Raw genomic sequence first — 25,631 nt, 5'->3', positions numbered from 1 at the left:
ACTCCTGGCATTCTACTCTAGCCTAAGGCACTGGGTTTGAGTTCGATCCTGGCCTCTGACTTGCAGAGACCTGCAGTGAGTGCTTCTCTCCCAGGCCTTGGGCTCTTATCTGTAAAGTGGGTCTACTGCTGGCTGCAGTGTTGCTGAAGCAAAGGACAGAACGGCCGAAAAAGCACTTAGTTTATAGAGGAATGTCAGCCTCCCTGTCCCGCTGGTGACAGCACAGTCCTGTTTTTCCCCCAACGTGGGAACAGGACTCCTGCCTTCTGAGCCAGAAGCAATCCCAGAGACGGAAGGTCACCTTACTGATGCAACATGCCCACCCCCCAGAAGCCAGGCTGTGGCCTGGATATATGTGCTCTCCTTTTGACTCCCTTTGGTAAAGCCTGACAAGAAGGTACAGGATTCTAGAGAGAATTCTAAATCCTGGACTTAGAACATCTGTGCTTGAGGAATTCTAGAATCCAGACTCCTCTTGAAGTGCCTCCTATCAAGCAGGGCAGGCTCTGGGTCAAGGTCTGGTAGATTGGAAGGGTCACTAGAGACAGGATTTCATCTCACTTTACAGATAAAGATTAAGACCCAGAGAGGGGAAGGATTTGTCTGAGGTCAGTCACACTGAAAGTCAGTGCTAGAACTATGACTCCTTTCCCCACACCTCAGAGCATAACACCAAGACCACACCACCTCTGAGGCTACTTGGGGAGTAGGGTGGGCAGGGGGCAGCCCAGAGTGCCCAGGTGGTGCCAGGGAGCAGGCTGAGTCTGTTGGGCGAGTAAAGTGCCCAACGGGTCTTGCTAAGGCAAACTTTATACTCCGGCCTGATTCCCAGCAAAGTTCTACCACCGTCAGCTCTCTTTCCAAGCCTCCCACTGCAATGGGCATCACCTTCCTCTTGTACAAGCCCATTCTCTCCCGTCCTCAGTCTCCCCATCTGTAAAATGGCCTCCAAGTAACTTTCAGCTGTCTAGAAATCCTAGGCCAGCGCCTCCCGCGGCGGGAGAAGCGGGTCTCGGACCCTCAGCCTCCTACCTGGTGGGAAATAAAGGGTTTGGGGAGATAGAGGAAAAGAGAGGGCGTCGAGGGCTTTCGGCTCGCTGCCTCAGGGGCGCCCTTTGTCCGGACAGCCTTGGGGAACTGGGGCAGAGACCGGGCGAGGCGGGGCCGGGGGCGGAGCCTGGCCGGCCCTCGCCCCGCCCCGGCGGACGTCGGCGCGGAGCTCGCGCGGGGGAGGGGAGGAGCGCGGAGCCCGTGAGCCACCCGGCCCCGGCTGAAAGTTTTCCCTGACGGAGTTTTGGCTGCGGCGGCGGCGGCGGCGGCGGCGGCCCGAGCGGCTATGGACGCACTCAAGTCCGCCGGGCGGGCGCTGATCAGGAGCCCCAGCCTCGCCAAGCAGAGCTGGGGGTGCGGCGGCCGGCACCGGAGTGAGTGCGTGCGCGACCACCGGGGCCCGGCGGGGGCCGGGCGGGGGTCGGGGCGCACGGACGCCCCTCCTCAGAGTCCCGGGACGGGGCGGGGAGAGGCAGGGCCTGAGTCGCGCCCTGCGGTCCGGAGCGACCTTACCCGGCCCTGCGGGATTCGGGGTCGCCGAGGGTCAAGCTGCGTTCCTACTCCCGTCCCCATTCTGTGCGGCTGGGGAGGAAGGGCAGAAGCTGGGGGAAGAAACCGGAGCTCGGGGTCCCCAGGTGCGGGCTGCAGTCGGAGGGAGGTTGCAGGTCAAAGGAAGAGACTTGCGCGACCCCAGCACGTCCCCTCTTTGGACAGCCAGGGGAGGCAGGAGCTCAGCGTCGGTACCCGGGGAGGGAGCAGGGGGCAGAGGCTTGGGAAGATACCCCCATCCCGCACCCCAGCACTCTGGCCCCGAGGTCAGCGGCCGGTGGGAGCCCCCTTGCCCCCTTCCCCCACCACGAGGTTACCTTTTGACTCCCGGGCGCCCAGAAGCCGACTCAGTGTGAGCCCGGGTTTGCAGGTACCTACTTGAAGTTGGGGGCGAGGCTCAACCTGGGGTCTCGGGAGGTACCTACCACACACCGGCCCATTTAGACCTCGTTGTCCCCTCCTCTGGCTGGGTCCAGGTGCCACGGCCGGCCTCCTGGCTATTTTTGAAACCTGTTTGTTTCTCGCACCTCCCCGCTTGATCTTCCGATGTCCCTGGGCGCCCGGGGGGAATGGCAGACTCTGCCGCCACCTCTCCCAGGGGCGTCTGGGAGCCTGAGAGGAACCTCATCCGGCTCCCCCTCCTCTCCCTGTCTCCAGTTACTCTCAGGGAACCCGTCACCTGGCACCCTCCCTTGAGGCCTGAGAAACCCAGCCCTTTTCACGAGGAGAAACGGAGGGGCTTGTCTGGGGTCACTCAAGCCTTCCTGGCAGATATGGAGCCAAAGCCAGGACTCCTGCACACTGCCCCCCATGCCCCAGCCGCCTGGGACCCTGGCCTCTCCAGGCACCAGGAAGCCGCTGTCAGTACAGTCACACCCCACCCCCTTCCCTCTTGGCCTTCCAGGGCTCCACCAGGGGAGCCCTAGTTCGCTAGGCCCAGGGGAGGCCCAGGAGTGCCAGCGTGTCTGGGCCTAGGGAGCCTGCCCTGTCCCGCCTCTTGCCCGGCTGTGTGGTTCCAGCTGTGCCTGCCTCCTAAACCAAGACAAGACTGGCATTGGGAATGTGGGCTGGTGTCTGTTGGTGGGGGTGGGGTCAGAGACCATTAGGACTGGACTAGGCCAGGGATGCACCCGTCTCCCACATTTATTGACTCCCAAAATAGCTCCTTTAAATATTTGTGGGATTTGATCAGAACTGAGAATGACGGACTGTTCCAGTGGGGGAACCCTGCAGTTTTCTCTAGGGATAAGGGAGGGGTGTGGGGCTCTGGGCAAGGGAAGGAAACTTAGGAGCCCCCCTTCCCTTGGAATCCTTCACTCGATATGGTGAAGGGTGAGAGTTAGCCACCTTGGATGGTGCAAAAGAGTTTCTCCTGCCTGCTCTGATGTTGGACAAGTCACTTTTCCTTTCTGAACCTCAGTTTCCTCATCCGCAAAATGGACATAACAGTTCTAACCCGGTAGGGATGTTGAGAAGGTTGTTGACAGTAACACTTCCTTCTGGCACCTAACTGGTGGTTTCCTTCTCCCCCATTCCCCTTCCCGCTGCCTGTCATGTGGACCTTCAACATGATACTTAGTGTGGTGGAAAGAGTTTTGGGGGCTCAGAGCCTGTCTACGTCTGTGGAGGAAAGAAGAGGAGAGAAGAGCCTTCCTATTAGGCAGACCCCAGTAAGCCCAGAGTGCCATCCTGGAGCCTTCTAGACCCAGAATAAGCGAGGTCGAATCCCCACCTGTCCCTGGTTATTAAGTCAGTTTTCTGATCTGTAAACTGTTAATAACAAGGAGTACCCACCACAGATTTTTTTGGGGGGGTGCAGGTTAGCTGAAATCATGTTTTGCCTGGCATAGAGAAAGATTTCAGTAAATGCTAACTACTGCTTTTGTCCCTCTACCTTTTACATAGTGTTTTTGCCTCCATTAGTGCATTTGCTCCTCAGAGGTGACAGAGCAGGGATTCTTATCAGATTCGTTTCTCAGATAAAGGAGCCTGAGGCTCAGGGAAGTGGAGTCACTGGCCCCGACATGGCCACAAGTAGAGAGAGAAGCCATGCGGTGTGTCTGGGGTGGAAGTGCTGGGGCAGCCTGGCCTGTGGTGGTGTCCCAGCCAGGCCTTGGACCCAACCCTCAAGAAGGTCTGAGCCCTGTGCTTGAGTTTTGGGGTCAGGCTGAAGCCACTGGAGTTAAGGTTAGATTTTTTTTTTTTAATGTTTAATTTTTATTTATATTTTCTTACTAGTCACCCATTTTATACACATCAGTGTGTACAAGGTTAGATTTGATACCTGCTGTCGGCTGTGACTTGCTCCTCACCCCTCAAGGCCCTCAGCTGGGATCAGCGTGATCATTGTTTTATTTGCAGAGAAACTGGAGCCCAGAGAAGGACTTGCCTGAGGTCCCAGAGCAAAGCCAGCGGCAGACAGCTTTCTTTGCCCTGAACCTCATGGCTCCCTGTCTCCCAGTTAGTGCTGACTTTGAAGGAGGGCTCTCTCCTTCTCCCACACATGGCTTTTCCCCCCACCTCTTTGGAAGCCATAAATATTCTGTCTCAGTCCCTGCCCTGGGTATTCCTTTCATCCAGCTGCCTGGAAGGGTGGTTCACCCTGGCCCCTCAGTACCCTTATTTCCAAGAGGAGTCCCTCTGGCCCTCGGGCTCCTCCACGGGTTGTCAGAGAACTCCATGAGAATGGGTAAAAACAAAGCTGGTTTCAACAAAGCTGGTTCATGGTGGTAGGCGCGGGACGGAAGATCTATTCATCCTTATTTATAATGTTTATAATGAAAAATATAAATAAAGCCCAAACCATAATATGTATTGAGCACTGACTGTGTGTCGGGCACTGTTAGAGGTGTGGGCGAGTCTGGGCAATGCGTCCATCTCTCTTCGGATAGCGCCAGCCCTCTGGGGGAGGAGGTAGACAGTGTGGCCAGGGTGCAGATAAGTGGGGTGCTTGTGGGTAGTGGTGACGCCAAGAGGAGAAAGATAAAGCGGGTGAGGAAATGACGGGCGGTGTCTTGTTTGGGTTCTTCTAGAAACAGATGCTGAGACAGGGATCTGAGTAAAGCCACTTATTTGGGAAGAGATCCCAGGAAATGTTCGTAGGAGAAGCAAGAAGGGAAAGGAGTCCGAAGAGTGGACAACATGAAGCCAGTTTCCATTGTGGGCGGCTGGGATGCCACCTGTGGGGAGCTCTGGAGCAGTTACTCCATTTGAGGGGCAGTTCCTGTCAGTGGTGGGAGGGGGCTGCTGGGAACAGGAGCTCTTACTGCCCCAGCCCCCATGGGCATCTGAGTCTCCGGCAGCCAGAGAGTGGCGTGTCAGGTGGCATGTGTGGAAATGGTACCCACCGAGGAGATAAAGGTGGGGCACTGAGAGAGTCAGTGCAGGGGGGTCAGGGAAGGCCTCTCGGAGAAGGCGTGGAACACACATATGAATACAGTACAAGGAGGGAGGAATCTGGGAACAGCATTCCAGCCAGAGGGAACAGCAAGTGCAAGGGACATTTAACTGGAGGCTGGGACGCTGCTTCTCACAGGTCTGGCGGCAGAGGGAGGGGTGTGTGGCTTGAAGGAGTCAGGTCACCCACTGCCCACTGAAAGTGAGCCAGACGCTCCTTTCAGGCAGCCTCCAGGAGAGGATACCCGTTCTTGGATGACCCCGAGCCTGTCCCTGCTCATGGGAAGGGGCTTGGCGGGCTGCAGGAGAGAGCAGAGAGCACAGCTATGGATTCAAGGCCCAGCACTGTGGATTATGAGTCATGGCCAGACACCTCTGAGTGTCTTCATCTGTGAAATGGGAGTCCTAATATATCCTTGACTCTTCTCATAAAGTACTGCAAATGGCTATGTACGCATTAAAGCTCTTTGCACTTGAGCCTTGGTAATGACACAACACTCACACTTGGTATCTACCAGGTACCGTTCTAAGCCTACCTCGTGTATACTAATTTCATCCTCACAGCAACCCCATAGGGTGGGTACAGTTGTTGTCCCCATTTTTAAATGACGAAACCAAGGACCAGGGAGGTAGAGTGACTATGAACCCCACAGCCCGTCTCCAGTCCTCATCATTTTAACCTTGACGGCATATTTTTTTCTTACAGTATAAGTAGGTACTTAGGAATGGTAGCTGCTGCTATTATCTTTTTTTTTTTTTTTTTTTTGCCGTGCCCCACAGCTTGCAGGATCTTATTTCCCCAACCAGGGATTGAACCCGGGCCCCCGCAGTGAAAGCGCCGAGTCCTAAACACTGGACCGCGGGGAATTACCTTTTTTAAATTATTATTTTCTTTCGATAGTCTTAACGACTTCTCAAATTTGCCTAGCACTTTTCACATGCTGAACCTTTTTCTGATGATGCTCCTGCAGGCCTGAGCCCATTTGTCAGATAAGGAGACTGTGGCCTAGAGAAGCAGCCACACTCCAGGTCACAGCAGAGCTTGGGTCCTCTTTTGAGGTGTCACTCTGTGGCTCCTGAGGCCATATCCCCACCAGGCCAGACGAGGCTGGAGGCCAGGACCCCTGCTGGAGGTTCCCCCCTGGCCCATGGGTTTGGCTGCAGCTCTGATGTTCCAGGCACCAGCCAGGCTGGGTCTCCCAGGGCAGCAGAAGGGGCACAAGGGCACAAGAGCTCTGACGCCTGGGCAGGGGCCCGCTTAATAAGAAAAGAGTACATGTTTGCAGCTACAAGTTAGACTGGGCATATGGTCCATCCATCCCCAGCTAATTCTGACAGCAGGTCATCTGTAAAATCGTAAAGTTAAAATAGTGCAGTCATTACCCACGACCCGGCCAAAAATAACGAGGACCGGAACAGCGCTGTGGACTCAGGCCTGTATTTGCCTGGGGGCCTCCGGGAGCTCTTCCTGAAACCCTGGGCTCCTCCTGGGAAGGAGCACATGGCCTCCAGCCTATCCGAGGTGGCTGGATGGTGACCGGGCCGGTGTGGCAGTGAGCCCTACCTCTGTCTTTATTGAGTGCTCTTTGGTTCCGGTTTCTTCAGGGAGGGAGTGGGGTGTGAGAGAACTTACACCTCACTGAAGAGATGAATCATGCCCAGAAGTATGGGCGCGGAGGCATGGTTCCCTGGAGGGGCAGGAGGATCTCTGCTGGGCCTGGGAGGGGCAGGGAGAAGTAGAATGAGACAGCAGCAACATTGAGCGGGGATGCCCCTTCTCCATACTAGCTCCTGGGGGAGGCAGACATGCGTGGCAGTCCTTCAAGAGGAAAACACACAGCAGACAGCTGCTTGGTGGTTGTGATATGGCTGTGGGAGGAAGAGAAGGAGATCCATACTCAGGAGGGGCAGAGAAACCCCTGACAGCAGGGACAGGCCCCAGGAGGCAAAACCATGGGTGGGGCCCTGTGCTAAGCACAGTACATTTTATTGTCTCATTATCTCATTACATTTTATTATCTCATTATCTCATCAAAGGGTCACCACAGCCCTGTGAGCTGGAGACTTTTGCTTCTCCCACTTTATAGAAGAGAGAGCTGAGGCTCAGGGAAAGTAATTAACTTGCTCAGGCTCACTCAGTGGATTCTAGGATTAAGGCCCTTGCTCTTAACCACTAGGCCATACTGCCTCAAAGAAGGCCTTCCTGGAGGAGGCTGGGTGTGAGGGGTTTCAATCAAGCAAAGGGAAGGGCATTTCTGGTAGAGGGAGCTCCTTGAGCAAAGGCAAAGAAGTGGGAAAGTAAATGTAACGTCATGGGAAGAAGCTGTGTCTGATTGGATCGTCTGCTGTGTGCGTGCCTGCATGTGTGTGCGTGTGCTTGCGTGCAGGGATATTGGGGGGGAGACGAGGCTGGGCAACCTATAATTTCACAACAGTCCTTGTGGGAGTTGCCTGTAGTGCTTTGGGAGCTGGGGTCCCTCTGATTGCTGTGTGACCTTGCACAAGTCCCATCCTTCTCTGGGCCTCAGTTTTATCATCTGTCAAGTGAGGAGGTTGGGCAGAGGGTCTCTGAGGCTGATGAGTGGCAACCAGTCTACCAGGGCTCTGTTCCAGGAGGCCATAGAAGAGGGGAAGGGTCAGGCCAGGGAAGGAGGATTGCAGAAAAATGCCGAGTATTTCAGAGGTCAGGGGGGACTGGGGAATGTTTTGACAGCAAAGAGGTCGTCTGTGACCTTGGCAAGCTTTGGCCCTTTTGGAATGGAGGGAGCGGAAGTGGCTTTGGAGAGGGGCCAGGAAAGGGCTGAGCTGGTGGAAATGGGAGAGAGAAGACATGAAAATGGGGAGAGGAAGGATGTTTGCTGTGGGGCAGGGATGGGTAATGAGATGAACAAGGCCACCCCTGATGGATTGGTATTGCCAGCCAGGAGCCTTTTATTGAGAAACAGTCGGAAGGCTTTAAATCAGAGGGAATAGAGCTGCAGTTGATTAGCAATGTCTGCCACGGACACAGGCGACGGGCATGGCAGCACATAGTCTGCCGCCCTTGCTTAGATGAATATCGAGTTGAAAGTGGTGGTCTAGGCATCTCCATACAGAGAGGAAGCCTCAGGAATTAAGAATTATGGGGGGAAGTACCTCTGGCTCTAGGAACTTCTCCATGACCTTTTGCTAAACTGAGGGTAGTTTGCCTCATGGCAAGATAGCGTTTGCCTAATGGTTAGGAACTTGGGCTTTAAGTGTCAAATAGACAAATAATTTGGCAAATTACTTGTCCTTTGAGCCTCAGTTTCCTCCTCTGTGAAATGGGAATGAAAGAATGCCAGCTTGCAAGGTAGCCGTGAGTGTTAGAGGTAATGGTAAGAGCTGCTCCTTTGTTGTTACTGTAGCTCTGTTTTGCCCTGATGGTGGCAATATTCTTGGTTTCTTTGAGAGCAAGGCCCATGTCTGAGTTGCTCCAGGGTTCCCATCACCAAACCCAGGACTGGGACACCTCGGGGACTTTCTGATTCTCTTTGGAGGATCAAATGAAATAGACTCATGGTTGATGGGACAGAGGATGGGGTCACTTTGGGGTCTTCTCAGTGGGGGTTGGCTTCATGTGAGGTGGAGGCCTAAGGGCAGAGGCTGGAGGGCAGTGGTCCAGGGTCCAGAGCTGAGGATGGGGTTGGGGCATTGCAGGCCTGAAAGCCTTGGGGCTATCTGGGTTCCTTCACTCAGGAATGCCAGCTGCATGCCAGGCTCTGGATGACAGGTTAACAAATTCCTCCTCACCTGGGTCTCAGTTTGGGAGACGAGGTACTCCTGTGAATTCTTGTATGACCCCTCCCACAGTGAAGACCACACTTCCCCTCCTGTCCCTCTGCCTGCTCAGGGCCCTCTCTCATGTGGGTGGGGTGAAATGGAGGCCTCTTTCCAACTCTCCCTCCTGGTCTGTTTCACCACCCAGTGAGCCAGGCTCATCCCCTCATTTCCCAACCTTCCTGACCTCAGTCGTGATCAGAGCTTTCAGAGGATCCTTCCCATGTGTCCTGCTGTGTGCCATTGCTGTAGCCCAGGCATTATTAGTCTCAAAGAGGAGAGGGGCCTTCCCCAAGACCATGCAGGTGGGGGGAAGCAGAGCTGGGATTTGAACCCAGGTCTTCCAGATTCAGTGGCCTTCATATGATGGTTTTTGAGCAGTCACCTCCCCCTTTCCCCACTAAGCCTTACCCCACGCCCACCCTCCTTGGGCTGCTGTCTCTTTCCTGGTCTCCCTCCTCCCTACCTTTTGGTCTCTGTGGCTGTGCAGATGGAGGAAAGCAGGCCAGGCTGGGGCCATGGGAACCACCCAGTTTTGAATTCTGACTCCAACCCTTTACTCATTGTATGTGGCCTTTGTCTGACGACTTCACCTCTCTGAGCCTCAGTTTCCTAATCCGTAAAGTGGGAATAATACCCATCTCACCGGATTGCGTTGAAGATTCAATAAGAAAATGGCATGGTTTGCCCTCAGCAAGTGTTAACGTTGAAGTTAAGAGTTTGGGCTCCGGGTTTGAAAATAAGAGTTTGATTCTTGGCTGTTGCACTTGCTGGCTCTGTGGACTTGGTCATGTGATTTCGCCTCCCTGGGCCTCAGTGTCTTTGTCTGTAAATGGGTATGATAAAAGTGTCTGCCTCATAGGTCCTCCTGAGGGTCAATGAGAAGATTTTATGTAACGCTTCCTACCGTGGTGCCTGGTACGTACTAGAAAATGTTATTTCTTTATTAAAGATAAAAGTAATGATAGATGGGGGGACCCCAGTGTCCCTGCTGGGTCTTCCTAGGAGACGGGGCCTGCAGACGCTGTCGCTGTGGTGGGCCCTGGCCAGCGGGGTCTGAGCGCCTATCCTCCTCTACCCAGAGCTACCCGAGAACTGGACAGACACTCGGGAGACACTGCTCGAGGGCATGCTCTTCAGCCTCAAGTACCTGGGCATGACGCTGGTGGAGCAGCCCAAGGGTGAGGAGCTGTCGGCCGCCGCTGTCAAGAGGATCGTGGCCACGGTGAGCCCAGTCGGGGTGGGGTGTGGGAGCACAAGGAAGGGGCAGCTCCTTCTGGGGATTGGGGGTCAGCACTCGTCCCCTGCACATCACCCTGACTGAACGTGTTACAGCTGCCCTCCCCTGCGTCCCCCCGCATCCAGCTTAGAGAGTCGAGAGGGCAGCCGTTGGGCTGGCAGGGTCCGGCCAGTGTCCTCCTCTCCAGCTGCTGTGGCCGTGGCCTCTCTAAGCCTCCCCTCCCTCAGCTCAGGCCACCGGCCTAGGGTTGGTAACTTCGTGCCAGGGAGGGATAGTGGGAGGGTTGCTGGCACCCAGCCACTTGCCCTGTGGCCTGAGGGACTGGATTTCCTCCCCAGCTCTGAGTGAGCACGTGCCCTATGAGTCCACCCCTCTTGGTGGTCTCGGCCCCCTCTGCTCAGGCCCTGGCAGGTACAGTGGGTGGAGCGTGGAGTCCCCATCCTGCTGGGCTGTGATAGCGCGTTCAGCCCTCAAAGTCTGAGGTCCCTCCTAGCTGTGTGTCCTTGGGCAACTCCCTTAACCCCTCTGAGTCCGGTTTCTCCTGAGGCAAATCCCTGCCGCCTGTGAGGATGACTCGAGGTCCCGTGCTTGGCAGACAGCAGGTACTCAGTGAGTGACATTTGTCCCTATTTTTATTAGAAGAAGGTGTTCGCTGAATTGTCTTCCCCGGTCACCTAAGGTGAGGCCTCCCGTGGGCCTCGCGTCTGGGGCTTAGAGCAGCTGGGTGTAGCCCACGAGGGTGGGTCCCAAGTGGGTAGGTAGGCTCCTCTGACCCACGTCTGCCCCAAGGCCAAGGCCAGTGGGAAGAAGCTGCAGAAGGTGACTCTCAAGGTGTCGCCACGGGGGATCATCCTGACCGACAACATCACCAACCAGCTCATTGAGAACGTGTCCATTTACAGGTACGCTCAGCATTGCCCACATTCAGTCTGCTGCTCGGGGCAGTGGATGGAGTGCTTTGTCTGAATCCAGACCCTACCACTTCCTATCTGGGTGACCTTGGGGCGTTAGTTTCCTCATCTGTGTGTGGGGTTGGAAACAGGTCCCGCGCGGTGTGTGGTTTTGAAGCCCTGGATGCCCTGCGCCTGGCTCACAGTGAGCGTGTGGCTCATGGCAGTTGTTGCTGCCATTATCACTAGTTGCAGCCGGCCTGGGACACCCCTGCCCCCCACCCCACCCCCAAGTGTGCTGCTGAGTCAGGCTTGGAGCGGAGAGCTGCACAGTCACTGCCTTTTTCGCCGGGAATGCAGCAGCTCAGCTCTGGACATCTGGCCAGGTGTCCAGGGAGGTCTCAGGCAGAGGCTGAGGCCAGAGTGTAGATGATCTCTGTAGAGGGTGGGCGCTGTTCACAGGGCAACAGGCCCGGCCCTTGGAGCCTCAGGCTGTGCCCGCCTCTCTCTTAGCTGGTCAGTTGTAAAATTTCAGAGCTGGAAGAGACAGGCAGCTCAGGTCCATTTTCCAGGTGGGGTCGCTGAGACGCAGAGAGGGAATTGCCCAAGGCCACGTGGTGAGATAGTGGCCGAGCTACGCCCAGGACACCGAGGCCAGAGTTCTGTCAGGCCTCTCGTCCCTGCACTCTCTTGCCTTGTCTCCGAGCAGGTGGCTCAGCTGGCTGGAGCAAAGCCAGTACTGGGGTTGGGGGGGGCGGTGGTGGGAGGGTGGATGTGTGTTGAGGACGTGGTTTTAGAGTTTCTAGCTGGTGTCCAAGTACCTGCTCTGCTGAGGTCTGTGCCGGGTGAGGAATCAGACCCAGCCCCTGCCTTCAAGGAGCTTCCAGTCTAGGAGGGGATGGAGCAGAGGACATGGGAGATAGAGTATAAGTGTTTCCCAAGAGGGCAGAGAAGGAGAGGCCTGCCTGGGGAAACTTGGGAGGGCCTGTCACGGGAGGAGGCGCCTTGCTGGGGCTTGAAGAATAGGATCTAGTTGAGTGATACCGAAGACCCAGGGCATTGAGGACAGGAGGCTGGATCCCCTGGGTTGGAGAAGAGGCAGTTGGGAACCTGGCACCCCCTCCTTCTGCCCACCTGGGGGTTTTAAGTGGTGATGATCCCTTTGTCAATGCCTGTGATTGAAACTGGGGCCACATGAGGTGAGGGCATCTGCTGAGCTTCTGTCCCACCTCTGGGCTGCCAGCTCCTCTTCTGATTGGGATTCCCAGGATGACTGGAGACAGTGGGGAGGGATCAGACAAGGGGGGAGAAGGTGTTTCAAGAGGAGGGAGCTGCTGTGTCTCCCTCCTAGGCCCCCGCCCTACTCCCAGCTCCTTTTCCCCTGGCCACAGCTCCAAGAGAAGCTGTCATTAGTCTCAGTCACCCTGGGAGAGATGGGCCTGTAACTCATCTGACCTGTGCACAGGGGTGTGATCAAAGGGAGGGCAGGTGGGGGACACTCAGGTGAAGGGCACTGTGGGCAGGGTAGTGTCCTGCCCCCCTTTCCAGCTGGTTAGCACAAACTCTTAAGAGGCAGCATGGCAGTGGTTATGGCCTCCGGAAACTAGCCTGGTGGTCTGAGACTCTTAGCCTTAGTATTCTCACCTGAAAAGTGGGGATAGTACTAGAACGCATCTCAGAGGGCAGTGAGGTGATATCTAGAACGTTGCCTGGTGTACAGTAAGGGCTCACCTACTACTATTTAGGGATGTGGCTCAGTAGAGGGGGGATGTGCCCTTCCTCCAGTTTTCTGTTTTTTTTTTTTTGGCTGTGTTGGGTCTTCATTGCTGCATGTGGGCTTTCCCTAGTTGCAGTGAGCGGAGGCTACTCTTCATTGTGGTGCACGGGCTTCCCATTGCGGTGGCTTCTCTTGTTGCAGAGCACGAGCTCTAGGCACACGGGCTCAGTAGTTGTGGCTCGTGGGCTGTAGAGCGCAGGCTCAGTTGTTGTGGCGCACGGGCTTAGTTGCTCCGCGGCATGTGGGATCTTCCCGGACCAGGGCTCGAACCCGTGTCGCCTGCATTGGCAGGCGGATTCTTAACCACTGTGCCACCAGGGAAGCCCTTCCTCCAGTCTTTACCACCACTCCTTCTTGCCTAGCCTGGGCTTCCCCACTCTCCCGCACCCCATGGATGGCCCAGGATGCTAGGCCCAGAGTCCCACCCTGGTGTAGTGGGATGGCAGGCTTTCTGGAACTCAGGGGAGATGCTCTAAGGGGCTTTCGGGATGCAGTCAGGCCCCTGTGCCAGAGTCTGGTGACACTTGCCACTTGCCTTTCAGAATCTCCTACTGCACAGCAGACAAGATGCATGACAAAGTGTTTGCGTACATCGCACAGAGCCAGCACAGCGAGAATCTTGAGTGCCACGCTTTCCTCTGCACCAAGCGGAAGATGGTCAGTGGGGAGAGGCTGGGCTTGAGCAGGCTTTAGCCTCGCCTTGGCAGCCCTGCCTTGGGGGCCCTGACTGGGGGGAAGGCAGGACCCAAAGGTGACATCAGTTAAAGAAAGTCTGAAGTCCCTGGGAACCTCAAGTGGGTGCTGAGAGCTGAGGGCACCGTGTAGGGCTACAGTCAGGTGGGCCACCTGTCAGGATGGGCTGCCCTCGGCTGGCCTGTGGGCAGCGACAAGCCCTCATTCCCAGTGAGTGCCCTGAGCCACTTCCTCTCTATAATGTGATTTGATGGATTTGAGATCTGGGGCGGGAGGGGGTCTCCTGTCACTATAAGGTGCAGGGCCTTATAGGGATTAGTCTCTAGAGACTGGTGATCAGAGGTGCCCAGTGTGATCAGAGGTGCCCAGTGTGAAAGGCAAAGGTGAGGGCCCTCAGAGGACCTGGCTCACTGTGGCCGGAGAAGGGAGGGAAATGGCCATATTTTGGTACCTACTCTGTGCCTGTTTCAGTGGTAATCTTTAAGGTACAGTCTCATTTACTCCTCGGAGCAACTCTGCAAGGTGGGCGCTGTAACTGCGTTCATTGTTTTTATTTTTATTTCTTTTTTATTTTTTGTTAATTTTTTTTTTTATTTTTTTGCTGTATGCGGGCCTCTCACTGTTGTGGCCTCTCCCGCTGCAGAGCACAGGCTCCGGACGCGCAGGCTCAGCGGCCAAGGCTCACGGGCCCAGCCGCTCCGCGGCATGTGGGATCTTCCCGGACCGGGGCACCAACCCGCGTCCCCTGCATCAGCAGGCGGACTCTCAACCACTGCGCCACCAGGGAAGCCCTCATTTTTATTTTTAATGAGGAAACAGCCTCACAGAGGTCAGCTCTCTTGCTGAAGGTGAGGTAGCTAGCTGTCATCTAGCAGAGGGTGCCGTTAGCTAGCCGAGGGTCTAAACCCACGTTTCTTCTCTCCCTGCATGGCTGTGAGGAGCCAGGAGTCCCTCACCCCATTTCCAGGCCGCCCTGACACATCTAGCTGGGACGAGCTGGACCTCAGTGGTCTCTGGGCTTTTGTCTTGAACTTCGTGGCAAGCAGCTGGAGGGAGTCAGCCTTTGTCATTGAAGTTTTTGTTTCTGAGGCCCCAGAGATCTGAGCATCCGCCCTGTAAGGAGGTTCCCGACATTTATTGATTTAGTATTGGCCTCTGTTAACCTCTGTGTACGAAGCCCAGAGCCCCAGTTCCTGTGCCCTGTGGTCCTTGTAGCCAAGGAGACAGGATCCGTTCCCCTCCCCATGTCATCAAGGACATATCCAGGACATCACAGTCTTAAAGTGACCCCCGCCCCACCCCGGCTTTCTGCTACCCCTCAGGGCCCTCTTCTCCAACTTCAGAGCCAGTGGAGCATCTTCCGGTCTCCCTCTCTGCTCTGTCATCACATTGCTATTTCTGACTCTCACCCTCCTGCCTCCCTCTCATAAGGTCCTTTGTGATTGGGCCCGCTGGGTAATCCAGGATAATCCCCCATCTCAAAGTCCTTAACTTAATCACATCTGCAAAGTTCCTTTTGACATGTATAGTAACATTCACAGGTTCTAGGGATCAGAATGTGGACATCTTACCGGGGGTGGGGTGGGGTGGGGTGGGGTGGAGGGAGTACGATTCAGCCTACCACAGGTCTTGTGGGAGGAGCACTGTAGGAGGAGACAGACCAGGGGCCTGATCCTCTGTGACCGTGGATAAGACCCTGACCTTCTTTGGGCTGCATGCCATCAACAGAATGAGGAGGTCACCTCAATGACCTCCAGGATTGTTCTGAAAGGTCTCAGTTTCTTTCGTGCACCTTGTTTCTTTCCTGCAGACTCGATGTCGCCAGCCACTCACCCGGGGCCTCATGATGCCCTGGGTCCCTGAGCTGCGGTGGCTTCTCCCGTGACAGCCTTGTTCCCACAGAACAAGCTCATTATGTCCCCATTGTTTGTCTCTTCCTCCCCACTGACCAGAGCAGGCACTGGGCAGGGGCAGCTGGCCCTCAGCCATTGCTGCAGTGCAGGGGCTCCCAACATGTAGAGGCTTCCTCTGGGATGGGGAGGTCGGGGGTAAAAGAAAGTGGATGCTGGCCCAGCGGCTAAGGGAGCCTTGGGCCAGAGGACTTTAGACAGGCTTGAACAAAACCCGTCTACCCCAGGCCAAGAGGTCAGGTACTGGGGAAAACAGCCAGCCTGCTTGGTGCTGACAGCAGAGCCATCGGGCAGAGGGACGGGCTCCTGCTGGACACCCAGGGCCCAGACTCTTCGCTTTTGGCCCATTCTTATCTGCCTCAGGAGCGGCTGGATATTGGCTTGTCCATCTCCAGCCTTTCCCACCTGGCCTCCCCATTTCAGGGAGCCCTGGGGAGGTCCCTTGGAGAGACAGCCCAGCCCAGGGCGGTGTCGGTAGACCGCCTGATGTGTGTGGTGTCCTTGTGGCTCCCAAGGCCTCAGCTGAGCCCAAGCTGCCAGTGTGTTATGGCCTTGTGGTCTGGCCACGTTGGAGACCTTGAGACTCTCAGGGCGGAGTGGACGTCTCTGCGGAGGAGGCAGGAGGTGAAATGGGCGCCTCAGTCCACATCCTGCCTGCTGGTAGGTCCCTCCACGTGCTTGCTGCTGCCTGTCCCAGGCTGAGCTCTGTGTCGGGCACTGGGGACCCAGGGTGGCCGTGAAGATGCGAACCAGGCGACGGGAGAGAAGAGCCGGGATTCAGTAACGGGCATACAGGGAGCTTGGCTCTCAGGCGGAGGTTTTTAAGTCACTCTGGAGGTGGCACATGAAGCGTTCTCAGAGAAGGAGACATTTTGAGGTGGGCTTTGAAGGATGAGTAGTAAGTAGGAGTTTGCCAGGCCAAGCAAAATGGGGCAGGGTGGTGAGAGGGTGGGTGCACTCCAGCACAGGAATCAGCACGTGCAAAGACACAGAGGTGCAAAATGAAGTGGTATGATTGGGGGTTGGGGATTCAGATGTCACCAGAGCCTGGGTGGATGGCTAGGTAGAGTCAACCTCAGGGGAGCCTTGAATTTGCACGCTGACGTAGCCCTCAGTCGTTCTGGCCAAGGGCCCAGAGTTTCCACATCCCCACCCTTCCTTGCTGGGCTGCCTGAATGAGCAAGAAGCCTAGGACCCACCCAGATTGAGGGGCAAATGGGTCCCTTTCTGGGTCACCCACCAGTTCAGCTCAGCTCAGGCAGCCCAACCACCTGGCCTCTCTTTCCCTGTGGCTTCTATTGGGCATGGCCAGGATAAGGTTCTGTACAAAGAAATGTTTCCATCTGCCCACCTGGGAGGCCTCAGCCAGCACTTCAGCCTCTGGGCTCTGAAGTGAAGGTGCCATTGCTGACATCGGTGGGGAGCCCAGGGTTGCAGTACAGGTGGACTCCCTAATTCTACCTGGGGTCGGGTGCGGCAGGGCTATTCTCCCTCCCAGGCCACTGGCATTCCTCAGGTCATCCTTTTGTGCAGTGATTTATGCTTCTGGGCAGCAGGGCTGTACAGGGCACCTGGCCCGACTTGGTTTGAGAACCTGGTTGGGGTCCTTTATTCCGGGGTCCTGGCCCAGGTCTGCAGCCCTAAGCTAGACCTGGTCCCCGTGAGAAGCTAACAGCCTGGTTACCCAGAACAAAACAGGGACGTCAAAAGCTGGGCAAGGCAGTACCTGGTCAGGGTAATAAGACAGACTCAGAGGCCAGAGGCACTCAGGAGGGGCAGGCTCCTGGCCTGCGGAGTCAAGGAGGGCTTTTCGGTGGGCAGGCCTGAGCAATCCTTCCATCGCTAGTGCCCAGATTCCTGCAGTCGCCCAGGAAAACGGGGCCCACCCCCTCCCGGTCTCTGCCCAGCCTGGGCTTTCAGCCACCTGCATGCATCTGCGTCTTGAGTTATGTTTGGTTTAACTTGCAGCTCAGGACTCCGGGGTGAAAGGGCGGGGATGTATGCAAATGAACAAGCAGATTTATGCAAAAGCAGTGTCGGACTTGTGCCCTCAGATTTCCTGGAGGCAAAAATAATGGCGTTCCCATCTCCCTGCCACACTGGGTGACCAGCCCTTGCTTGGGTGTATAGTGATCTGACTCTGGCTGGTAATTAGCCCATATTTTTATTTCATGGGCAATTCTCAATGGTAACTGGGTCTATTAAACTTGATCCAGACGTGACAGCTTAAATTGTAAACAGCTGTGAAGAGTTTCATCCTTAATTACCATATTTAAGTTTTGCCATAAAGCGCCCGTACTTCCATCAAAAATGTAAATGACAGAGACATTCAAATGAGATTTTATACTTCGTGAAATTTAATTGGCATGGATCAGTCAGCTTGTTTAGGGATTTTAAATTTTAAAAGAATTTTAAAGGCAGTAGCCACAGATTCATTTCTCAATTAAATTGAGTTGTCTGGCGGAGGCGAAGGGAGTGGGGCCGAGGCGGGTTAGGCCTGAACGTGTCATACACTTCAAAGAGTCTGGCGGCTTTCTTCCCCAGGCCGAGCTTGCAGAGGACGCTACATGTCGCTTCCGGCTACAGTTGCGAGCTCTGGGACTTCCACTCCCAGAAGCTGAGCTGATTAACCCTGAACTGGAATCAGAGAGGAAAGGGCTGAGTTGAAGGTGGGCTAAGGGTAGGTCCTGGCTGGAGTGTAAGGCCTCAGGAGACCTGCCCCTGGGCAAATGCAATTCAGCCACCATCCTAGACACCCCTGGAGGGCTCTGGGAATCAGGGGTGTTCAGAGTCGATGCTTGCCTTCAGGGAGCACCCAGGTGGGGTGACACAGGCATGTGAGCTGGTGACACTTTCATATGCGTGACACCAGAGAGAGGTAGGCAGGGCTGTGGAAGCCCAGTGCCTGTGACGCGACATGACGTGACGTGAGAGAGGTGGTGACATTTGAGTTGGGTTTGAAGGAGTAGATGGGAGTCCCCCAGGTTCTTTACAGGTGGGTTATGGCACTGGATGGTTTTAGTCTTCTGCCCTGGGCCCTCATTGACATATTGCTCCTGCCAGGAAATGTAGAAGCCTCCTACTGCCTTTCTGGCATTCAGTTATAAGCCCCTCTGACCCAGCATAGTAGTAACCAGAGTCTAACCTTTGCCTCTCCAGCTGTGGCTCATTCAGGCAGTGGCGGGGCCCTTTCCAACTCTGGCTTTTCTGTTCTCTCATTTTAAGGACTAAGTTACTGTGTGCAGTCCTCAGGTAATTAGAGAGGACTTCTCGGAGGAAATAAGCCTCACAGTTAATTGCATTTAGGGGAACTCCAAGGCGAAGGAAAAAAGTAGAGGTGAATAGCCATTGCCAAGGTGGGGATTGGAGTACCCGTGGGAATCTTGGCTGGGCTCCACGTAGTGAAGATGGGACCCAGCTGCCTGGGGAAGGTGTGGCCTCATTACATCAGCTTTGGTGATGTGGGAGGGGCCAGGACTCTGCCTCTGCCAATCAGGCATTCCAGAGCCTGGGACAGCCAGGGTGGACCTGGCCTGGAGTCCCTGGGCCTCCAGTTGAGACTTGCGTTTACCTGCCTAACACTGTACCCCTCCCCTGACCCCACTTCCTGTTTTTCAGGCCCAGGCTGTCACCCTCACAGTAGCCCAGGCCTTCAAAGTCGCTTTTGAGTTTTGGCAGGTATCCAAGGAAGGTGAGTCTTGTTTGTGGACATGGTGGGTGGGGTGTACAGGGGCGTTGAAGAAGACCAGCAGAGCAGTAGGGGCGGGGAGGACGGTAAAGGCTCTGGAGTCAGGCCTGGACTGATCGTCAGCTTCATCGCCTATCTGGTTTGTGGCTTTGCACAGGCCCCTTCACCTCCGAGTCTCAGTTTCCCCATCTGAAGAACTGGGAGCAGTTGTCTCCCTCCCCCAGGGTCCTTGTGAGGATTAAGTGAAATATGCAGAGTTTCTTTTCTCCATTCTGGAGACCTAACACCTGCCCCCTGAGATTGGCCACAGCCTACCCCTGCCCAGTGATGGCTAGGGATGGAGTGCTGGGGTCGGGGGCTCCAACGCGCTGTGCCTTGGTCCCACAGAGAAGGAGAAGAGGGAGAAAAGCAGCCAAGACGGAGGGGACATCCTGGGGGGGGGCCGCCGAGACAGCACCCCTTCGCTGAAGAGCCGTGAGTCTTGGGCGGGGGAGGGGCTGCATGGCATGGGACCCTTCATCCAGAGGGCCCCCCTCCCTCCTGGGCTGGGGTAAACTCCGGGGTTTTTATCTTTGTTTTGGTGTTAAATACATAATGCTTGTTTATTATAGAGAAATTAGCAAATGCAGGCAAAGGGGAAAAATTACTTGTTTTGGTGCATGTTCCTCCAGATATGTCCCTATACAGGTATATAAATCTGTGTATACATCTCTCCCTATACACTTTACATCTTGTTGTGTGATCTCTTAAAAAACTTAATACCTGTTGTGAATATGGGTTTCAGCCTAAACCATGAGTGGGAGAGAGCTTCCCACCCTGTGGGCAGCTGTCCAGCTGCTTCAGGAGGTGCAAGGGTGGGGCTCTGGGTGGTCTGGGTGATAGGGCTGGAAAGGCCATGCCCAAGGAGGGAGTTGGGACCAGGGTAGCCCAGGAGGCTCCAGGATGGGGCTGGGAGACAGGAACCTCCTCTCCTCCTGACACACCTGACCCCTCATAGTGGTCGCCACTGGGAACCTGCTGGACCTGGAAGAGACAGCCAAGGCCCCGCTGTCCACGGTCAGCGCTAACACCGCTAACGTAGACGAGGCACCGCGACCTGAAGCCTTAAACAGCAGCAGCGTTGTCTGGGTGAGTGGTCGTGTGGCCTGGGGACCCCCCCAGGATCCAGTGAGCCTTGGCCTGATCCCTGGATGAGGCCTAAGGCAGCTCCAAGGTGCAGACCCTGGAGCCCGTGACTTGCAGGCCTCCAGGAGGGCCTGACCCAGCCTAGCAGCCAGACTCAGGGTAGGGGATGAATAATGTCCCCTTTGAACCTAGGGCTGCGTCCCCAACAGCCTTGGCTCCCGGCACAGCTGTCTCCTCACAATGCCTGGCCTCTTGGCCTGAGCATCCGTGGCTCTGCCCACTGCAGGACCAACCAAAGGCCCCCTTGTTCTCGGCATGGGCACTTCGCTCCTGAAGCCTCTCCCCCTCGGCCCCCTGAACGAGGAGCCTGAGACTCAGGCAGGCAGCCTGGCCCTTGACTCACTCTGTGACCCGGGGCAAGCACTCTGACCTCTCTCTGTCTCAGCTTTTTCACTTCTTCAGTGATGATGATGACCTCTGCCTGCAGAATCTCCCAGAGGAACATAATTTTTCAATTTAAAAAATTAGAAATTTTTTTCATTTGGAAATAATTTCAGACTGATAAAAAATTACAGAAATGGTACAAAGAATTCCTGTTCCTCTTCATACAGATTCCTCAATTGTTAACATCTTACATAACCACATTACAAAGATCAAAATTGTTAACATTTATGCAACACTTATATAATCTACAGACCTGATTCACATTTCTCCACTTGTCCCTCCAATGTCCTTTTTCTAGTCCAGGATCTATTGCCGAATGACGTGTTACTTTACTTGTCATGTCTCTCTCTTTTTTTTTTTTTACATTTTTGCAAAATCTTTTTTTTAATCTGTATTAGAGTATAATTGCTTTACACTGTTGTTTTAGTTTCTGCTGTACAACAAAGTGAATCAGCCACATGTATACATATATCCCCATATCCCCTCCCTCTTGAGCCTCCCTCCCACCCTCCCTATCCCACCGCTCTAGGTTGTCACAAAGCATCGAGCTGATCTCCCTGTGCTATGCACGTCTCTTTAATTTTAAAAATCTGGAACATTGATGGACTTGAAAACCTATCAAATCCCATTGCCTGTTGGGGGCCACCCAGTGTCCCCCAAGCAGGCACTGCGAGCCTGTTCTCTGCAGTCTGGGAACCAGCCTTGCCACCTGCCCGTCCTCCCGGAGGCTGTGGAGGGAGCCTTGCCCATTGTTTTCCCACCTAGGCTGTGGCATTCCTGCCATCAGCTATCCCTTGTGAGCTTGGAATTTGGGCTCAGCTTCTGAAAGTGGGTGAAAGCAAGAAAACCTTCTTCGCATCCTCCCTCTTGGAATTTGAAAGCTGTAGAGGTCGTCTGGTCCAACCCCCTCATTCTGTGGAAGGAAAAGCTGAGTCTTAAAGAGGAGCAGTGACTTGCCTAAGGTGTTGCTGAGTCGTGGCAGAGCTGGGAATTGAACCCCCAGGTCTTTAGGCACCTAGGTGCCCTTTCTCCTGTCCCACATCCCAGGTTTGGGTCCCTGTGCCGAGATGCTGGTGGCAGTAGCCAGGTGGAAGGCCTGCCTGTGCCTGTTCCTCTAGGCACCCACCAGACTCCTACGCTTGTGTGCCACGTCCCTATAGCTTACCCAGGGCTGGGACAAGCCCCGGCTGTGAGCACGGGCTCCCCCTCTGAGGGTTCTTATCTCCTGCTTTGTTTTCCCCAAGGAGCTGGATGATGGCCTGGATGAAGCATTTTCAAGGTAACGTTAGGTGGGCTCCTGGTGCTGGGGGAGGAGGCCTGGCACTTGGGGGTTGGTCTCCAGGGCCCTTTGCCATGTCTGAGAATGTGAACTCTGACCTTCCCCAGAGCAAAAATCTCAACTCAGATACCTCCAGGGGTGGGGAGCTCACTATCTGGCTAGGTCTGCCAGAAAGTTCTTGCTGTTGAATCAAAAGCTATTCCTGGTGACCGCTCTACCACAGGTTGAGCTGAACTGAACACACTACAGCTCAGGTTGGCTTCCTCTTCCTACACCTGGTGTAGCCTTCAGAAATGGGCTTTTTTGCAGGCTTTGTTCCTTCCAGAGGTTTTGCATTTACGGAAAGGGGCAGGGAGAAGGCAGTGTTTTTGTTTTTTTTTTTGCAGTACGCGGGCCTCTCACTGTTGTGGCCTCTCCCGTTGCGGAGCACAGGCTCCGGATACGCAGGCTCAGCGGCCATGGCTCATGGGCCCAGCCGCTCTGCGGCACGTGGTATCTTCCCGGACCGGGGCACGAACCCGTGTCCCCTGCATTGGCAGGTGGACTCACAACCACTGCGCCACCAGGGAAGCCCAAAGGCAGTGTTTAATTAAGCCCATGGAGCATTACGTAGAGGAGGGATGTGAGTCCCATTAGGAGATATTTGGTCTAACCAGAGGCTGGTGGCATTTCCCCTTTTCCCAGGGGCCATCTCTGTCCATGGCTGCCTTCAGCTTGGGGACACGCCACCAAGAAGGCTGGCTGAGGAGAGGCCCAGGCAGCTCAGGCTTCCGAGCACTGGGCCCTGGTCGGCCAGGCCTTCCTTTCTCCCTTGGGACCCTCAGAAGCCCCCTACAGCCCTCCCCCGCTTCCCCATCCCCTTCCTGCCAGAACCAGTGGAAACCTCTCGGTGCAGCCCAGGTCGGGGGAGTGGCGTGTGTGGCCCCTTCATGATTCTTTTTACCATCTTCCCAGCTTCTCTGGCTGACTACAACCCCCTTGATTGAAGGAAATCTTTCATTCACTTTTTCCAGATTACTAAAGTGTCTTGTGCCCTTAATGAACAACTTGGAAAATCAGCAAAGCGTTAAACAGGAAATAACACCATCCCATAATCCCACAGCCCTGACTTTGGGGCTTAATTCACGCTAATCCTATACATATACATTTTTTTTGCATTCATCAGCTCATCGTATTTGCATTTGGGGATCCTGATTTTCACTTACTGCTGGTGTATCAGGAGCATTTCTCCAGGCTGTTAAAAACTCCTTGTAAACACCTCATTCACTGACTGCCTCATGTTCTTTTAAGGACATGGGCCGTAATTTATTTAACTCTCCCTATTCTTGGTACGTTCAGTTGTGCCCCTTTTTGAATTTACTTTGTGAACAGCACTGTGTTGAACATAGTTAAAGCCAGTGGTCTTCCATGGTTGCCCCAGGCTCTCTCCCACGCATGCCCCTCTTGGCGCTGGCAGCGCTGCCCTTTCTCCTCTTTCCTGATGGAGCTGTGGATGGTGTGGGTGCCCCAGCCTCTCCGTGGTGGGAACGCCACTGCCTGCCCCACAGTTTTCTGAGCCCCTTGACCCTCAAGGGTAGGCTCTCTGGTTAGAGGCGCCACCTCTACTGACATCCGGGTCTTGCTTCTTTGGCCATGTGTCCTGCCGTTTTCCCACCCACGTCCTCTCACTTCTGACCCTGGTGCTGGCCAGGCTGGACCGGCTCCTCGGGGCCCCGCCAGCCCCTTGCCTGGGCCCCCAGCTCACGCAGCTCTGCCTTCCAGGCTTGCCCAATCTCGGACGAACCCTCAGGTCCTGGACACTGGACTGACAGCACAGGACATTCATTACGCCCAGTGCCTCTCGCCCGTCGACTGGGACAAGCCTGACAGCGGTGGCGCCGAGCCAGATGACCTCTTCAACTTCTGAGGCCTGGGGCTGGCAGGACACGTGACAAACCAAAGCCACCCATGTCGGGGGCGGGGCCAGCTCCAGGACCCCCAGCCAGTGTCCTTCAGTCGGCAGCGCTGTCAGTCTGCAGATCAGAGCTGCAACCAGTCAAGCAGAGGGAAGGAGAGATTCTTTTTTAACCCCTTTCTTTCTCCGAGAACTGAAAGATGCCTTGAATATTTATTCAGTGACTCCTGGTTCAACTCAGAAGCTGGTTTTGCATCAGGCACGAGCGCAGTGTTATAACCAGCTTTCTGCCCTCTCTTGAGCGAGCTCTGCTCCACTGTGGGTGTCAGGATGGTGGCCAAAGCATTTCTTGTCCCTTCTCTTCAAGGGCCCAGATTTCCCTGGAGGTGCCCTTGCTCCTTACTGAAAGTAGTCGGATCGTTCATTTCTGTCATCCTTTGAGCACAGGAGGGCAACACAGCCGCGGGAGGAGACTGTGACATCCAGCCCGCCTTCCGTGGGGGGCCCAGCGGGCCGGGGCTTGGGCTCCTGGCCCTGGGGGCTCTCAGAGACAGAGGGGCAGACCCTGACCAAAGACAACACGTGGCAGGCACTTTAAAGCACACACAGCAGGTGTGGCCCCCAGCTCCTCGATGGTGCTTCGTTGCGTAGAGCTTTCTTTCTGCCCTTCTTCCGAGAGACGAGGCCCAAAGTCCCCGGCAGTGCTTGGAACCGGTGTAAGTGGCTGCCCTGGACTCCCAGAGTCTGCCTGCGGCCGCGGGGTCATCTGTGTGACCGCCTCCTGCAGAGCTCCCGTCCCGCCCTTCCCCCTCCACGTGGATGAAGGTTTCCCGCGCCGCTATTTGGTCTGAGCCCCACCTCCCCGTACTTCCTGAGATAGTGCGTGAAACCTAACACCTAGATTTGTTTGCGAATGTTTGGTTGCCAGTTTCTAGATGAGGAAACTGAGACCGCACGCGTGGAAGGGGCAGAGTCAAGAGTAGAACCCAGATCTGGTGCCACAGCTGCCTTCTCACCCACACCTCTCAACTCACACCTCCTTTCTTCTAGCTTTGTTGTCCTCCCAGGAACCAAAAAGCCCCAGCTATTTTCTGACCAAAATGTGTTTCGTAACAAACCATCTGGTGCCTTTACTCACATAACTGGCATGAGCCTGTGTGCCCTGCTAGCTGTCTCGCTGTTGATTTCTGTGAAAATGGAAGTGTTTGAAGTCTGCTAATTTAGAGGGTGAAACAGAACCAAACTTCGTAAGCATCACGCTGTTCCTTCCTGATGCTCCGACCCCGGGTCGGGGACGTACCAGCAGCAGCCTGTCTTCAGAGTCTCCCCTCCTCTCCTATCACCCCCATGGGGCTCCCAGCAAAGCCGCCAGCACGTTCTTCGTCCTCAGGTGCCTCCCAGGCCTGGCTTTACCAAGCTTAAGTCTCTGGTGATAGTTGGAGCAGGTTTCACCAGCCCAGGAAACACACCGTTTCTTAGAATCTACTTATCTAACTAAGCATCTGAATCAAAACACAGAGACAGGAGTGCCTGGGTGAGAGGTGGGGTGGGATTGCCTTTATCAAAGTGTAAAGATAACTTCCGTTCCCTGGCCCAGCTCCTGCACCCCCGCTGCCCACCCCAGATCTCCTTGGTATCAGCCCCTGTATTTGTCGTGAGGCAGCAGGGCTTGGGCCTGACACAGGCCACCCTTGGCACAAGGGTCCAGGAGACCTGAGAAAGGCTGTGCTGTGTTTGTGTGAGTCTCCATGGGGCCTTCATCTGGTCTCTGGCCAACAGTGGTCAGTGTGCTCCCCTTGTGTCTACAGATAAGTTTTGTTGTGCTTTACTTTGTATTGCTGTAAAGGAAGTTCTAATGAGGAAAAAAATAAGTAATAAATGTTCTCTTTTTGAAATAC

The 25,631-nt window shown here is 55.1% G+C and overlaps 1 protein-coding gene across 3 annotated transcripts; it reads left to right on the top strand.

The window, feature by feature from the left end:
* The first annotated feature begins 1,246 nt into the window (after positions 1-1,246).
* Positions 1,247-25,631, top strand: LDLRAP1 (low density lipoprotein receptor adaptor protein 1). 3 transcript variants are annotated; one of them, XM_029229076.1, is made up of 9 exons: positions 1,247-1,424; positions 9,876-10,018; positions 10,823-10,935; positions 13,243-13,357; positions 18,922-18,994; positions 19,379-19,465; positions 19,989-20,119; positions 21,808-21,839; positions 23,601-25,631. In XM_029229076.1, exons 1-9 carry the CDS (start codon positions 1,337-1,339, stop codon positions 23,743-23,745), a joined length of 927 nt encoding a protein of 308 aa, XP_029084909.1. In that variant the 5' UTR covers positions 1,247-1,336; the 3' UTR covers positions 23,746-25,631. The 3 variants fall into 3 exon arrangements, with proteins under 3 accessions (XP_029084909.1, XP_029084908.1, XP_029084910.1); XM_029229075.1 differs by having other exon boundaries at positions 21,805-21,839; positions 23,601-23,949; XM_029229077.1 differs by having other exon boundaries at positions 1,320-1,424; positions 9,777-10,018; positions 21,805-21,839.

The sequence above is a fragment of the Monodon monoceros genome, unplaced genomic scaffold (assembly GCF_005190385.1).
Source record: "Monodon monoceros isolate NGI ecotype Baffin Bay Population unplaced genomic scaffold, NGI_Narwhal_1 Super_Scaffold_18, whole genome shotgun sequence".
NCBI classification, from domain to species: Eukaryota; Metazoa; Chordata; class Mammalia; order Artiodactyla; family Monodontidae; genus Monodon; species Monodon monoceros.
Note: the sequence above shows the minus strand (reverse complement) of the source record. Positions and strands in the feature narration are given on the sequence as shown.

What these genes read in the sequence shown, in the direction of transcription:
- LDLRAP1 (XM_029229075.1), top strand. Translation starts at nt 1,337, where the DNA reads ATGGACGCACTCAAGTCCGCCGGGCGGGCGCTGATCAGGAGCCCCAGC. An exon ending in TTGGCAGGTATCCAAGGAAG is followed by an intron (nt 18,995 to 19,378) that starts GTGAGTCTTGTT and finishes TTGGTCCCACAG; the next exon opens with AGAAGGAGAAGAGGGAGAAA. An exon ending in ACAGCAGCAGCGTTGTCTGG is followed by an intron (nt 20,120 to 21,804) that starts GTGAGTGGTCGT and finishes GTTTTCCCCAAG; the next exon opens with GAGCTGGATGATGGCCTGGA.